Genomic DNA, 16911 nt, shown 5'->3' with positions numbered 1-16911 from the left:
GTGCTGAAGGACAACAGACCCAGGGCGGTCCGGATAGACTGAAGGCTTGCGAGGCGGACCAGGCCGAAGGCCCGAAAGATGGTCCAAACAGGCCATAGGCCCAGTGAGGCGGTCCAGACATGTTGAAGGTCCTGTGAGCGGTCCAGACAGGTTGTATACCCAGGAAGGCGGTCCATACATGTTGAAGGCTTTGTATACATGTTGTTATTTGTATTTGTTATATGTTTGGGTGTTGGTACTTTGGGGGAAACTCACTAAGTTTCGTGCTCACATTTTTGGTTTATGGTTTCAAGTATTTCAGTAGATCGTGGAAAGGTGAAGGCTTGACCGTACACATCCTCACGTTTTGGACTTATGATTTATGGGAAACTCTGATAACGTGAACGTTTTGAAAACTATGTTGAAAGAGATTCTGATTTTAAATAATGTTTTGGGAACAACGGTTTTTGTAAATACTTATATAGAAAAAGGGTTTTTTGAAAAGCTTAAAATTTTATGAAATTTAAGGGATGTTACAGGTGATCTTCTAGTTGTGACATAGTGTACTGTATTAGACCTTGTATGCAACAATGGACTATTAGACAGGTAGACTAGTGGAGACAGTTGCATGTGTTGATGTTCTTATTTGATTACTTGTCTGCATTACACATTGACATATCTTGTGGTAGGTTGAGTCGGTCTTGCTCCATGCAGCAGGCCAATATACCTAGGCAGGTCAACGGTATGTTGTAGGCCAGTTGCGGACCAATTGTATGTTGTAGGCATGAGAGGCGGGCCAGTCATGGACTGAAGGCCGATGTGTGTATGCTTGTATGTATATCGTGGTGTGTGGTATTTTAAGGGAACTCACTAAGCTTTGACTTACAACTGTGGATTAAATGTTTTTCAAGTACCATTGATGATCGTGGGAAGGTGAATGCTGATGGGTTTTGGTCATAAGACATCCTATGTGCTCATACAAACCCTAAAGCTTGGATCTAGGTTTCTCTATTGTACATACTTTGAATCCAAGACTTTGAACCCTAATTCTAGCATATGGAAATCAGAATTCACATGTAAATAGGTTCATGAACATACCTTGATTGTTATATAGCAATAACAATCCAATTCCTCCTTGAATTGACTTTGGAAGGCTTAGAGTCACAAGTGTCACTCCTCTAATGGCTCACAAACACCATAAGCAAGTGGAGAAGGTATAAAGAGAGAGGAGGGAGGTTAGAATTCGTCCTTAGGACCTCTTGGGAAGGGTTACACGAATTCATGACCTTGGGGTTGTTTATATAGGTGTAGAGATAGGGTTTCAGTCATTATCCTTATCTAGTTGATTATCCATTAAGCAACCAATAAGATAATCCATGAATCCTTATCATACTCGAATTCTAAGGCTTTCCAACCTTAAATTCGTCCACCATATATAAAAGATAATCCTTACCTTATTTTGTAACTATCACATAATTACAATTCAGCCCCTCTAGTTTAATTAATTACATTTGATCACAAAACTAATTCTTAATTAATTATTGACCAATATTAATTAAACAAATATGATTTCTCCTTTAATATATTATTCTTATAACATATTAATAAATCATATTATCCTCTCTTTCTATTTATTTCTCCAATCAAGTTGCTTTGGTGAAGGCAACCCAAAAGGACCATGCACCATCGGGTCAAGTACATACCAAAATAGTTATGGACTTAGACACTAATCCAACAGTCTCCCACTTGGATAAGTTTAATAACTATTAAGCGTATGACTTCAGATCCTGATCTGCAATCGTAGCTTTCCAAAGATGCTGTCAACTCTGATCCTATCAAATACACGTGTCCTTAAGATAAGGGATCATATATTCCTCCATTCTAGATATCATATGAGATATGATTTCAAATCATTCTCTTTGTACTATATCTCGATTCCCGATTTATGACGACAGACTAATTGAACAAATCAAATTAGCCCTAGCCCGACCGAGCATTTACGTTTGTCATCACTAAACCATCGAGGGGCCCAAAGATATCGCTTTTATTCTACTTTGAATAAAAGGAACGGATAAACTTTGATACAATGCTTGCTTGCACTCACCCACCGAATTACACACAACAATATGTTTTATAACACCAAGTTACTAGTGCGTTTACATATTATCAACGTGCAACCGATTTGCAAGATACAACTCACACATCTCGGTTTCAAGAATATAAGATGTTATCGTCTCACTAATCACTCGTGATACAATTCATGGAGTGATCCAAGCGAGCGTGGGTCTAATCCAATGCTCAAATCACATTCATAAGCACTCATGAACGTTGCAGCAAACATTTGCTTATGTCTAATACTCTTTTAGACAATCCACACACCAATTCACGACAGTCTTCATTCATATCTACTTCCAACATATGAACGACTGTGGCCCGTTTGAATAATTCGATTATTCTTAACAAACTCAATTATTCTGGAAGTCAAAACATGCAAATGTGAAACACAAGAATAATACTAATCCCATATGGCCTCAAACCTTTGAGCATAAATAAAACACCTTTTATTTATCACCATATTGATTACTCATTATTTGTCGTTTCGGGTAATCAACTTCTTACTTGAATTACAACACTTGTCCCATGCTCCTAGCATGCACACAATGTTTACCTATGGTTCTTACTTTGTGAAATAGATCACATTGAACACATTTCCAATCCTTCTCATTTCACAACTCCAAATCCGTTTTTCATAAGTCAAAGAATATCAAATTCTTGCTACTTATAGAATATGCTAGATTCTAACATTCTATGCAACTATCCTTTCGTAATGTCACTGCACCAAAGTCACAAAGACTATTGCCAATGATATTACAAAGTCCTCTATCAGAGATTGTTACAAGACAATTCCATAGACGTGATGTCTCTCACTCAAAGTACATTCTTTGAACATCCTTTTGCATAGAAGTGTCTAATTTAGTCATAGATTTCTCAATATTCAATTCCCAATATGGACACACTTCCATATGTTCCATATAACAACTCATTCTTAATAGAATCTTATCTATTCGTAATGATGTCGATACGGTCCATCCAATATGGAAACATTTCCATATTTTCCAATACTATACTTCCAACTACTCACAAGCGACCAATCTTCGTCGAACTTGGATTGTCCTTTGATAGTTGTTTGATTATTTTAGTCAAAACCAATTCTAGTCCCTTTTCCCTCTAAATGCGCTCGACATTTGGAAAATTTTAGAATGGTCAAACATTAAGCATTTGCAATCGATCCTATACCCGAAGCGTATGGGACACGACGCATAATGTTTTATTTGCTATGTTCTCAAAATTCGGATTGTGAAAAGGGATGCCGTAATCATAATCGAAATTTTAAGAACACACTATGTACCTTTGACTAAATTTATTAACATTTCTCAACCTAATCCTTTAGATTTGAAATGAAGCATAATATTCTCTCCCTTAATTATAGTAAAACAACCTTTCAACTCTTACAACTTTGCAAAGTATGACTCTTGTTTTCTATAATTAATATTGCTAACCTTGCAATACTTTCCTTAATAATCATACAATCATAACATTTATGCTCCCACTATCATGATGATTATTATAAAACATAACACTTATGCTCCCACTAGCTTCGACATGTATTCATAAACATCTTAACTTTCAGAAAACAATACTTATTGAATTTCTTAAGTTCATGTTTCTAATACTCAGTGCTTTGATAATCCTTTATCAATGCTTCTTGAACTTATACACCTTTGCCTTCGATAGTTCATATGTGTGTCTAAACAATTAAGACTAATTGCCAAACCTCACAATTCAAATTATGGAAAGGGATGCCGTAACCATAATTGAATTCGAGAATGCAATTTCACTATCTTCTTAAAATCTGTCTTAGTGAAAGCATTTCTTCACAATCATTTTCATGAAGGAGGAAATCTTATGACACTTAGATTTGAGCGGTGTATGTGTTTTTATCCATGTGAATTTGTCAAAACCAAGGTTTACGACAAATTCAAACTCTTATGGATCGAACTTTCTTGATCTCGATTTCTTGCCTTTATGGTAGCACAGCTGCCCACCATGTCTTCCAAGTAGTTAAGCAGCTCACCCTTTCCTATCAATGTACCTTTCATTGATTAAGGTGCTTTGCCTTTTATGCGTTCAAAATGAGAACTCATAGAACTCACATGCATAATTAACTCGATTGGATTGGCACAGAATCAAAATAATGTCAACACGATAGGTTGTAAACCTCAACTCGTGTGCTAGTGATGATCGATAAGGTTTATTTGATTTGTTCTTGAAACCTTTCAAGACCATTAAGACTCCCACTGACTCCTTGACATATATGATTCTCTTGTCAATAAACATTTCTTGACAAACAAATATTCAAGAGTTAGTGTAGTTTTTATCAAAACACTTCATAAATTTGTCATAGTTGGTCTTTGTCTTATCCAAGACATCACAACTTTCCACATTTAATGAAAGTTACAAACCTTTTTAATACCTTTCACTCAATGTCACAATCTTAACTTTAAGACTTGTTATTGGAACGAAGTATGATTGACTTATTGATTTAACCATTTCTTCAATCCCTGATTCCTCTTCTTAAACATACAATTGTACTAAGACTTAATTAGAGGATCAATTGAGACATGGTTCTTAATCATTAAGACCTATCATAAAGCATAAAAGCTACTCTCCCTTCTTCTTAGAATGGAGAAACTTTTATCTTTCTGTCTTCTTGATTCTTCTTATTCGTTCTGCTATTGATTTAAACTTTTTCAATCAACTAAGAATTACACTTAATCTTATAAGTATAATCATATTTACTAAACCTTTAGTAAATCATGACGAATATCTTGTTACTCTTATGGTGGACTTGATCAACACGCAACTTTGTGTATTCGATCTCCAAGTCCTTCACTTGACACTCTGTCAATTAATTAGTCTAATTTCCAAATATGAAATTTCTCATTCATCGTGCATCCAAGTTGCATGATTCCAAATTTCTGTCCAATTGAAACTTGGGCGATGAGAAAACTCTCCCTATTTGGTAAATTCTTGACTTTTCCATAAACACCATAAATAAGAATCATATCCATTTGTTGTAGAAATATGCAAACACCAATTTTCATAACGATTTCATTGCAAGGAAATAAATAAATAAATAAGTCAAACAAAAATTTATTTTATTTATAAAAGCAGCGGAAAACATTTGTCCTTACAATGCAAAATCCGTTGAAAACTATGTATTTCAAAAGAAAATTTTCTAACAACTCTATCATAACTATCTAAGCTCAAAATCTAATCTTCAAGTCCATGCGATCAAGATCCATTCCTTGTGATTAGATTCATCTTGCTCTTTCACCAAGCTTCCTTTCTTTTCACCGATCCTATAAAACATTCAAATGCAATCTTATTACATTATGTATTAAGAATTAATGAATAGGAACTTAATGGAGTTAGATAGTGGATTTTACCTGAAGCGCAGCCATACTCTTTGACTCTCCCAGCTTCTGGACTCTTCAGGCTCTTTGGGCAGACTTGTATCCAACGCCCTCTCTTTTGGCAGCAAACACAGGTCGGTTCTCCTAGAACGTCCTCGGAAGCATGGTCGGTTGACTTTCCCAACAAATACGCTCCATTGCTTCGCCAAATCATTTCTGATTCAGCAGCAATGAGCATGTAAGTTAGGTCAATGAGGTTGTCGTCATGATTCATCATATAATACTTTCTTTTGAACTCATTATATGATTCAGGAAGTGACTGCAAAACCCAATTCACAGCCAACTCATCTGGGAATGACACACCCAACATTATCAACCTATCAATGTGTGATTTCATTCCTAGAACGTGGGCACACACGGGTTTACCATCTTCATGTTTCATTTCCAATAGGGCTTTAGTGATATTGAACCTTTCAATTCTTCGATCTTGTGGGTTGGGGAGAATAATAGGAGGAGGAGGAGGAAGTGAAGCATGATTTCTTGTTCCTCGATTGAATCGTGGAATACCATCTTCATGTGGAATACTTGTTCCACGGGATTTGGGAAGACCATAGTTGTCGAACTTTGACATCTACAAAACGGGAGAAAACAAAAAAAAATTCAAGTTAGTTGATTGATTGAGTCCTTAGTAAATCACCCAAATAAGATACTAAGGCTAGGACCCAACACAATATTCTATAACTCGGGAGAGGGATGCCGTAACCCTAATTGCAGAATATTTGAAGGTAAGTGAATGACGATTCACTAATTTCCACCATGAAAAACGAAAAAGAAATTTAAGTTTAAAATCTATGAAAACTCCTAGATCCTTTGAGATACATTGAACTTTCAATGGCATGTTTATATCTCGATATGCTCCTCTTGTTTGTGACTGGGATGCCGAGGATCACAAAGCGGGTGTGAATAACCATGAAAACTACATGGTGCCCTCACATGTTACAGTCACCTATTCGATGTGCCGGTAAACCACACACGCTCCACCGAACTATGACAAACATTGAGTCACCCTTTGCTACCTTTGCTTAGACCCATTTAGTGCGCCGGTTAACCACACACGCTCCACTAACGTCTTCGCAAGGGCACAAAGTGTAATTTCATGGAATTGCATCAATTCACTTTTGCCTAAGTAACTAAGATTGGGAATTTTGAAAACATTTAGTTACTTTTATATTTCATTATACTTATAATGGAAGGTTCCGTCCTATCCTACCCGTTCGCCTAACGACCCTCCACTAGTCAAGAGTGCGGTGGGTAAGAGTGGATACCCATTCAATCGCCATTTTATAGGCAATTTCCTTAAACACCCCTTATAGACCAGCTTCGTGAATGAGGCCTACTAACGGTAAGACTGACTTTTAGTTATACATATATATAATGTTAGACTTTTAATGTTATATATAGTATAGGGTGTATTTTATAACTTTTAAAATACTATGTGGTTAACTATAACAATTATACTTTTAATTAAATGGTTAACCTAAACTTTTATGGATTTATTAAACCTCTTCAATTAAACACCTTAATTAGTTAATAAAACCATAAGGGTGTGATTTGAACTTTTTCAAAACTATACTAGAGTTTTAGAATTTAACATTCCTAATTAAATTTTTAATCAACTTTTAAATTCCAAAACTTGAGGGCAAGTTTTGAAACATTTCAACACATTAGGGTTTCAACTATTTAAATTTCAAAACAACAAAACTTTTGGGGTTCAAATTTAAACTATAAAACCTAAAGGGCCAAATATGAAACTTTTCACAACAACAAGGATCAAATAACAAATAACTTAAATTAACATTTTATCACATAATTATAATTATCCATATTTGATGATTTCTTGCAAAACAATTTATCAATTTACTTAAAATAATTAATCAATTATCTTATAAGGAAACAATTATCTTATTAATTGATAAATATCTTCAATTAGATTAAAATTATAGTCAAATATATCATATAATCGGATTAATATTAATCTAAGATGATAAGGTAATTATCCAAATGCAAAAACAGCAAGAAATCCCGAGATAAGCACTGTCTGACGCACCGACTCGCCGAGTCACCCTCTGGAACTCGCCGAGTAGGGGCAACTCGCCGAGTCCACAGTGGGACTCGCCGAGTCCATCAAGCAGAACACCAAAAATCGAATTTTTTTAAACATATCAAGCATCAATACAATAGAAACCAATCATGGCTCTGATACCACTGATGGGTTTTGGTCATAAGACATCCTATGTGCTCATACAAACCCTAAAGCTTGGATCTAGGTTTCTCTATTGTACATACTTTGAATCCAAGACTTTGAACCCTAATTCTAGCATATGGAAATCAGAATTCACATGTAAATAGGTTCATGAACATACCTTGATTGTTATATAGCAATAACAATCCAATTCCTCCTTGAATTGACTTTGGAAGGCTTAGAGTCACAAGTGTCACTCCTCTAATGGCTCACAAACACCATAAGCAAGTGGAGAAGGTATAAAGAGAGAGGAGGGAGGTTAGAATTCGTCCTTAGGACCTCTTGGGAAGGGTTACACGAATTCATGACCTTGGGGTTGTTTATATAGGTGTAGAGATAGGGTTTCAGTCATTATCCTTATCTAGTTGATTATCCATTAAGCAACCAATAAGATAATCCATGAATCCTTATCATACTCGAATTCTAAGGCTTTCCAACCTTAAATTCGTCCACCATATATAAAAGATAATCCTTACCTTATTTTGTAACTATCACATAATTACAATTCAGCCCCTCTAGTTTAATTAATTACATTTGATCACAAAACTAATTCTTAATTAATTATTGACCAATATTAATTAAACAAATATGATTTCTCCTTTAATATATTATTCTTATAACATATTAATAAATCATATTATCCTCTCTTTCTATTTATTTCTCCAATCAAGTTGCTTTGGTGAAGGCAACCCAAAAGGACCATGCACCATCGGGTCAAGTACATACCAAAATAGTTATGGACTTAGACACTAATCCAACAAATGCATGTATTTCAGGTACCATTGATGATCGTGGGAAGACGAAGACATGATTGTACACACTCATCAACAACATTGGTGTTCCGCATTTATTATATTATTCTAATTTTCAAATAATAGTATTTTAAACAATGAGTTTTATTATCTTGGGTTTTATGAAAATGGCGTTTTACCTTAACTAAAAAAATGGTTGTGAAAATGGGACGTTGCATTACATGTACACATTTCTGGTGCTTAATCCAAAAACCATGGATCTCAACCAAAATACCCCACCAAACTATCGAAACCACAAGCCTGATAATGTCTTTGCGCTGGATAGAACGTCTCGTTAATAGCCGACCATGAGATCACCTCAAAGTGGTTTTATGATTTTGCTTCAAGGTGGTTCCGCTATTCAACAAAATAAACTTTTTCAACAATCATATCAACCATTCCCACCCTATCAACAAACTGTTCAACTACAATTCCAATCTGCTTTCGTATACCAATAACCTTTCCAAACACAATAAAAAGCACAACCCTCACAACCCCAACCATCGTATTCATCAGGTTTTGTAGCCGAAACACAACCTTCACCACCAACTTGACAAAAGAAAAGGAAGAAAACTTGCGGTTACCACTCAAACCAATCAAAGTGACAGGGTGAATTAGTCAAGAGGAGGAAGAGAATATAGCAATAGCATGGCTTTCAGCTTCCTAAGACCCCCATACACAGAGATGCTCAAACATCTACTTATGTTTTGGGCAAATATTTGAACTGTGTTTTATGGATTAATGGCAAATGAAATCTGAAATCCCGACAAAATTACTTCAAAGAGGTGCGATATAAGGCTAAAATGTACTGAATTTGGCGGAATCTACAACAATTTATCAAACCTACACAAAAGCGGGTCAATCGAGTTTGATGTGTTTAAGGCGGCCATGGGTCAATACAAAAAAACAAAAACACCCCGCAAAGCTTTTCCATATCTCAAATTTGGCTTAAGCTAAAGGATGTTGTGAAATGGATGATCCGAGGTCTTAGGCTTTTTAGCCTGACTTACTATTGTATGTGCCTACTCAGGCTTCCGCTTGGTGCGGAAGTCTAACTCCATCTCTCGCCTACGGGCCTTCTCCACCATCTCATTTAAGGTTTTGCACCCTGTAAATCTCACAAACTTTCGGATATCATGCCTCAACATGGGATGATACCTCGTCCTCCTCATGTCCTTATCGGTAGCGTAATGTGGAATCAACAATGTCTGTTCCCGAAACTTGGTAGTGATCTCCGCCACAGTATCGGTGGTCTGCTGGAGCTCATGAAACTCCCTCACTAGTCGTTGCACCTCGATAGGTGGTGCAAACTCCAAGTCAAATCACCTAACAAACTTAGCCCATGTCATCTCAGCCACACCGCATGCTCCCACCTGATTCGTCACCTCTCCCCACCAATCCCGGGCTCGATCCCTCAGCATACATGAAGCGAACCCCACCTTCGCTGCATTAGGGCATGAACTCGTGCGTTGGGCGTTCTCTATGTCCGCCACCCAGCGTCAGCTAACAATGGGGTCCTTGACCCCGAAAAACTTTGGCGCCCCACACGCCTTGAACTCCCGGAACGAGGGAGTTCGGGCCCCAACCTGGCTTGCAGCAATCTCAACTCTGAATGCCCCGAGCCTCTCCTCCATGATCTCCACCATAACCTCCTTGACCGTCCCATAGATAATTGGGGTAGCGTCAAGGATTCCCCTCATAACCACGGTTACGATGAACCATATAAGACATGCATAAGAACATATAAGGAAGCCATGGAAACCCTCTGGGGTCTTACACCTAGTGTCACTGGAACCCCCACATGGTCTTAACTAACTGCCATGGGAACCCCCACACGGTCTTCCTGCGATGGGAACCCCCACATGGTCTTCCTACCAAACCCCCACACGGTCTTTACAATCAAAAGATGATATATAAACTACACAAGCAAATATACTAGAATGCCATGGAAGCCCTCCAAGGTCTTACATATAAGCGCCTCGGGAACCCCCCCTGAGTTCTTTCATGCGAGTATCACAGATAACTAGCATACCACATATCCTATAACCAACTAATCATAACTCATAACAATAATGGGTCGGCCTTGGTGCCTTAGACCTATTGGTATGGTGAGGAGACTCACCTCTCGTGAATACTGAACTGACAAGATAAGATCAGATAGTCCCTCGCACTACTCCAACTCAACCGCCTATAATCATCACATGATTAATTTGTCACAATCCCAAAATACCATAACCGCCCTCAAAATCAACCCTGGTCAAAGTCCAAGTCAATAGTCAAGGTCAATAGTCCATGTTGACCTCAACTCGTCGAATGCATCCAGCAACTCGTCGAGCTACCCGAGTAACTCTTCAACTCGCCGAGTTAACTGTGCAACTCGTCGAGTTCCTCAATGTCCAGAAGATCGATAACCCATGTAGACCGAAAACCTCAATCCATTATAGAAATCACTCGGAATCTCGAAAACGGGTAAACTCCACTTGACTCGTCGAATTGGCTAATGGACTCGACGAGTTCCTTCAGTCCTTTTTATGTTCGGTCCTTTCCAGTGAGATCCAAGGTTCCAAACTTCATATCCAACCTCTCCTAGCGTAGTTACCACGTAAAGTTGCAAACTTTACGTGCATGCAAGGCCTCACAAGGCTAAAACACCAAAACTAAGGTTCCCACTAGGTCTTAATGCATGTAAAGGGCCTAAACTGAATAAAGTGAGCAACTTTATGTCATTGAGGACCTAGAGGGGTTTAGATCTGGAACCATATCCTTGTGAAAAGTCCAAATATGAAGATGACACCCTTTTGGCACCAAAAGCGACCATTTACATCCAAGAAAAGAGATATAGGAAACTAAAGGTCAAGATAGTGACTTTATACCTCAGTATGGTCACCAATACAGGGTGGATGTCGGATCTACTGCTTCCCTCTTTGCTTCTTCTTCTTCAAGCTCCAAAATCTTCACAATCACACCAAAAATCACTCTCAAAAGCTCTCTTTCTCTCTCAAGAAGGTGCAAGGCTCAAACTAGGGTTTCTATAGCTGTAGGAATGATGGAAGAGGTTGTAAATGAGCCATAAGTTCTTTAAATAGGGTATAAACTCTTGAATATTAGGTTTTCTCGTTATAGTGCCTACTCGTCGAGTCGGGGCCTTCCGACTCGTCGAGTAGGATCTGAATCTCGCATCCTCATAAATGACTCTACTCGATGAGTTGGAGCTCCCCAACTCGTTGAGTCCAAGCACGAAACCCTAAAAATTCCATAAATTAAATGATACCTGGCATAGGTGTTACAAACACACTGTCATCGAATGATTTAGTTTAAGAACCTATTTAAGTTAGATTACTTAGATGAGATTTAACTTGAAGATCTTATTTTGAGTAAATACTTTTGGAATTCTAAAATTATTTTAATTACCGACCTATATGTAATGAAGATTGATATTGCATCACATCCAATAATATAGTACTTGAATAGAATTTAGAACCATAAATCCTTCCTAATTCTGAATTTTAGTCATTATCTTGTATGTTATTTGTTTATGAAAGTTTATTTTTAATCAACAAAACTGTCTTTTATATTAGTTTTCAAAATGTATCGTGTGGAAAGGCTTAATAGCTAAATCTGTGTCTATGTGGATTGATCATGTGTATTTTATACTATTCATTCGTGTATTATAATAATGATTCCTAAATTTTTATCATTACACCCAAACACTACCTCGTTGGACTGCACAATGGCCATATTTGCTTTCTGGCGTGCACTCTGTTGGCTATAACTCTTCCAAAAAAAGTGTCATGTCACCATATTATGTTAGCGCCACATCATCAAACAGTGACACATCACCATGTCATATCAGTTGACTATTGGGTTGACCGGTCAAATTGTTAATATTATAACAAATTGGGAAATATAGTGTTAAAATCGAACGTTTGTTAAAACTTAGTGTTTTAATTGTAAAAAAAAAACAATGTCAAAATCAAAATTTTGTTTAGTGTCTTTTATGAAATATATATATATATATATATATATATATATATATATATATATATATATATATATTATAATCGATATATACAAATGTCATTATTTTTTTAGGGGTTTAGATCTCAATTGGTGGTGCTTCTCATTTAAATGTGCTAGAAAAAAATGGCGAATACTTCAAAATTTTCGTTACATACAACATGTAAGGGTTGACGGAAATTGTGTTTTTTTATAAGTAGTTGTGTTGTCTGAATGAAAATTACATGATAATAAAGCATAAAACAATTGAAATTAAATTGAACAGGAAATTCTATGATAATAAAACGTTAAAAATATCAAACATAAAAATAACCACTCTAGTAATATGCTAGCACCATATTACGCATCTATTGACAGTTTCCAAAAGTCTACATAATAGAAAGCTTTCTCATTTTCCTTGGCGGAAAATTCCAAGAGCATTGTTTAAAACCATTTTATCACTTTTAACATCTGATTATTTGTGTCTCAGTTTACTAGTTAAAACCATTTTATCACTTTTAACATCTGATCATTTGTGTCTCAGTTTACTAGTTTATTAAACATAGTGTTATACTACATCACCATTTTGTTCATGTTCCTCTATTTTGTATATATTTGTTCTTTGATTTGGTAGCAAACTCAATTCATTTCGTTGAGGAAATGCTGGGTGATTTTGTTTCAAAAAGACGACCTACTTTTTTATGCTAAAGGTTCTCCAATTAGGGGTAACAATTCTCGATCTGACCTGTTTATTTTATTAGATTAAAAAAATAAAAAATATATTTATTAAATAAAAGAGAGAAGAATGACTAACAATTAAATATGAGATATTTCGATCTGACTTACGAACTGATTTGACCTACTATCTCGAATCTGACTTGCAAACCCGTATAATTAAAATGGTTACCCGGGTTACACGAGTTGACATGTTTATGACTAATCCAGATTAAGGTTGAGCAAGACGATACAAATATTTATAATGCTCGTGTCCATGTTGTGATTTTATGACCCGTCAACCCAAACATGATACCAAACATGATAGGATTGCCACACCTGCCTAAAGCCACATCTTTATTGTCTTTTAAGGTAAAATCAAAGAACCGACTTAAGCGTTTGAGAGAGATATTTTTGCAAAACTAAAATTAAGACAAAACCATTTTTTTTTGGATCGGACCGGACCGGCAACTGTCCGTGTGCAAGCGAATCCTGAAAAAGCCCAAAAGAAAAGTAATTTAATCCTCTTTGAAACTGATGCAACCAAACCTATTTATATTGCGTTCCTCTCCTCCATTTCTGTCCCGCAAACCCCCGATCTCCAATTCTCCATCTCCGTTCTCAGGCGATTTTCGCCGCTCTCTCACTTTACACCACCTCTTAATCTCCCCGTTCATCTCATATCCCTAACCAATTATCATCTGAAATCAAATACCAACAAGTATCCTTACTCGTTAGGGTTTTTCTGTTAGCCGGGGTTTCCAAAAAAAATGGGAAGTTCGTCGACGAGCAGTGTATACATCCAAGTCATCGAAGACGTCATCACCAAAGTCCGGGAAGAATTCATCACCAATGGTGGTCCGGGTGAAGGCGTTCTCAACGAACTTCAAGGAGTGAGCTATTTCTCGACTCTCGACTCTTCCTCGTTCCTCATATCTGATTCATTTTCAATTTCGATTTAGTTCACTTCATCACCGATTTTTTCATCATCAGAAAGTAATCATCTGTTAATGGTGCAGATTTGGGAGTTGAAGATGATGCAAGCTGGTGCCGTATTTGGCCCTAACGACAGATCTTCATCGGCAAAGTTGCCGGCCCTTGGAGCTCCGGCCAACACTGTTCGTGATCTAAATGTGCCCTATGAAGGACCTGAAGAATTCGAGACACCTACAGCTGATTTACTTTTCCCTCCGGTGAGTTATATAAGCTGTCTGTTTAAATATGTAATTTTAAATTTTAAATTACAACTTACATCCAGATCTTTATCTGTACAGACACCACTACAGACTCCAATTCAGACACCATTACCAGGGAGAATCGATCATTCATACAATATACCTACTGCTTCTACTCCCATAACCCCAAATAATCATCCTCCTGTAGAAGAAAATGATCAATCTGGGAGGCCTAGCCAATTCATGGTAACTAAATCTTTCTTTTCTGAATTCTGATAATTGTGTAGCCCTAAATATTATTCCTTATTGAATTGTGTTCTTCATACTTGTACAGCAGCCACCTTCTTCTTGGTTGAACCAAAGACCACGTCTTGATGTTAATGTTGGTAAGTTATAGATTAATCACAAAGTAAATTATAAGTTCCATTCCATTTCATCTTAATAAATAAATTCTTGTTACAGTTTATGAGGAAGGTGATAGAGAAACAGCCCATCAAAACATGACTCAGGTTACCATAGTCCTACTCTTGTGATTAAACCATGTTTACTTCTTTACTTTTACATTATATAAAAATATATTATTTTATTTGTAGGATTTTCTGCAGTTGACTTCTGGGAAGCGAAAGCGAGAAGAGTTTCCTTCACAATATCGTCCAAGTGGATATATTCCACAACAAGATGGATCTGGAGATGTTGTAGCTGATGAATTTGAGGTGAGGTTTTTTGGTGTTTATCATTTTAGATGTTTAAGATTTAAACTTCTATTTTAGGTGGGTAATTAATTGATTTTCTTATGGAATTGAAGATATACAACTACCAAGGGGTTGTGAATGAAGACTACAATGTTGCTAATACACCTGCTCCACCTGGTAAAGTAATATATAGTCTATTTTGTTGTTTAATTTTTGGTTTGATTTTGAGAATTTGGTGTTACCTGGATTTGATTAGAACTACAAGGGCAAACTCCCAGCTTGGTCAATCAGAATGATGCTTTAGATGATGATGAAGATGAAGCTTTGAATGAAAATGATGATGATCTGGATGATGTTGACGATGACAATGATGATGATGAGGAAGTAAATACACAAAATTTAGTTTTGGCCCAGTTTGACAAGGTATAAGTTATGATATATGCATATAAATATCATTATTGCTTGGACTTTAAAAGTCAAACCTAGAGTTTTATCAAACCAAAAACTCTGATTTTAAAAAATGAGTGATGTTGCAGTTTTTATATCCATTCCAAAATCAATAACTTTACAAGACATGGAGCAGTGTTTTTAGGTTAATTGGTATAACAACATAATTGTAAAAAGTCTAGTCTTTTTACAGGTGACTCGTGCAAAGAATAGGTGGAAGTGCACTCTAAAGGATGGCGTTATGCACATAAACAACAGAGACATTTTGTTCAATAAGGTTTGTGACTTTGTTCTAACTTCAATGTGTGATTAAGTTCTCTTGTCTAATTTTAAGCATTCCATCTTGTTTGCAGGCTTCAGGAGAGTTTGATTTCTGATTATTTTGTCCAAACAAAATGATCACATTTTGAAGACGGGGTTAATCTAGAGCAATCATACAAACATACCAAATTTTGTAATTCCATGTAGTAAAGATTGTAAGCATGTCTTTGGATAGGTTATTTTTTAAAAAGCAAAACTAGAATTCATGTAATTCTTGATGCTTATGAGGGAGGGATGCTTGTTGTACATAAAGTGGGGAAGCTTCATGCTGTTGGCTCTAGCATGACAAAAGAATATTAGTTTAATATTATCATTCGTATCATCCATATGTATAAAAGTCTACCTGTTAAATTGTAAACGAATAGGGAAAAAATGGTTTATCAAGTTGTGAAAGAACATGATTACTAATTTCAGCCTTCAATGGTTTTCGACTTCGATTATTTAAAATAAAATTTCCAAACTAAAACCCCAAAATTTTATACAGTAAGCATCGGAAAGAACAAACATGATCACTCAAAGAAGAAATTAACCTCTGAATAAGGATCACTGCTTACGAGGAAGGAGCACGCATTGCGATTGGAAGTAAGCATAGAGAGCTGATGCATCCGGCGTTTGCCCCGCCATGGCTGGATGCCGCCATCCGGAGCTGCTAGCACCACCGCTGCTTTGTTGCAGTTGAGGAATTATTCCGATCGCAATCTTATGGTTCATTTTGGCTTCATGATTGTTGTTGACGTTGTTAGGTGAGAGAAATGAATTCTGAGTTTGAGTTTGGCCAGTGGCATCGGGTAAAGGAGCCGGCGAGACTACCAGAGGAGATAATAATGGAATCACAGTTTTCGAGGAATTCCAAAGCTCGTTGTTGAATTGGAGAGTGGCCGGAGCTTGTTTCTGGAGCCGCGTCGGAGGCTTTCCTTCCGAGTTCATTGTAACGCTCAGCAAAAATGGCAGCAACAACGGTGATGATGATGATGATGATGGTGGTGGTAGAAAATAAGAGTAGAGAGGGGCGGAAAG

At 36.7% G+C, this 16911-nt stretch overlaps 1 protein-coding gene across 4 annotated transcripts; it reads left to right on the top strand.

Annotated features, from left to right (window-relative positions):
- The first annotated feature begins 13797 nt into the window (after nt 1–13797).
- LOC145076939 (transcription initiation factor IIA large subunit-like) lies at nt 13798–16307 on the top strand. 4 transcript variants are annotated; one of them, XM_079022735.1, is made up of 10 exons: nt 13808–14152; nt 14279–14452; nt 14534–14680; nt 14769–14820; nt 14897–14943; nt 15028–15147; nt 15240–15303; nt 15383–15549; nt 15767–15850; nt 15927–16307. In XM_079022735.1, exons 1-10 carry the CDS (start codon nt 14030–14032, stop codon nt 15948–15950), a joined length of 1002 nt encoding a protein of 333 aa, XP_078878861.1. In that variant the 5' UTR covers nt 13808–14029; the 3' UTR covers nt 15951–16307. The 4 variants fall into 4 exon arrangements, 3 of the variants coding, with proteins under 3 accessions (XP_078878862.1, XP_078878860.1, XP_078878861.1); XR_013692877.1 differs by having other exon boundaries at nt 13799–14152; nt 14279–14680; nt 15751–15850; XM_079022734.1 differs by having other exon boundaries at nt 13802–14152; nt 14279–14680.
- Nucleotides 16308–16911: the final 604 nt, after the last annotated feature.

Source organism: Lactuca serriola, chromosome 9 (genome assembly GCF_051521515.1).
Source record: "Lactuca serriola cultivar US96UC23 chromosome 9, Lser_US96UC23_V15, whole genome shotgun sequence".
NCBI classification, from domain to species: Eukaryota; Viridiplantae; Streptophyta; class Magnoliopsida; order Asterales; family Asteraceae; genus Lactuca; species Lactuca serriola.
Note: the sequence above shows the minus strand (reverse complement) of the source record. Positions and strands in the feature narration are given on the sequence as shown.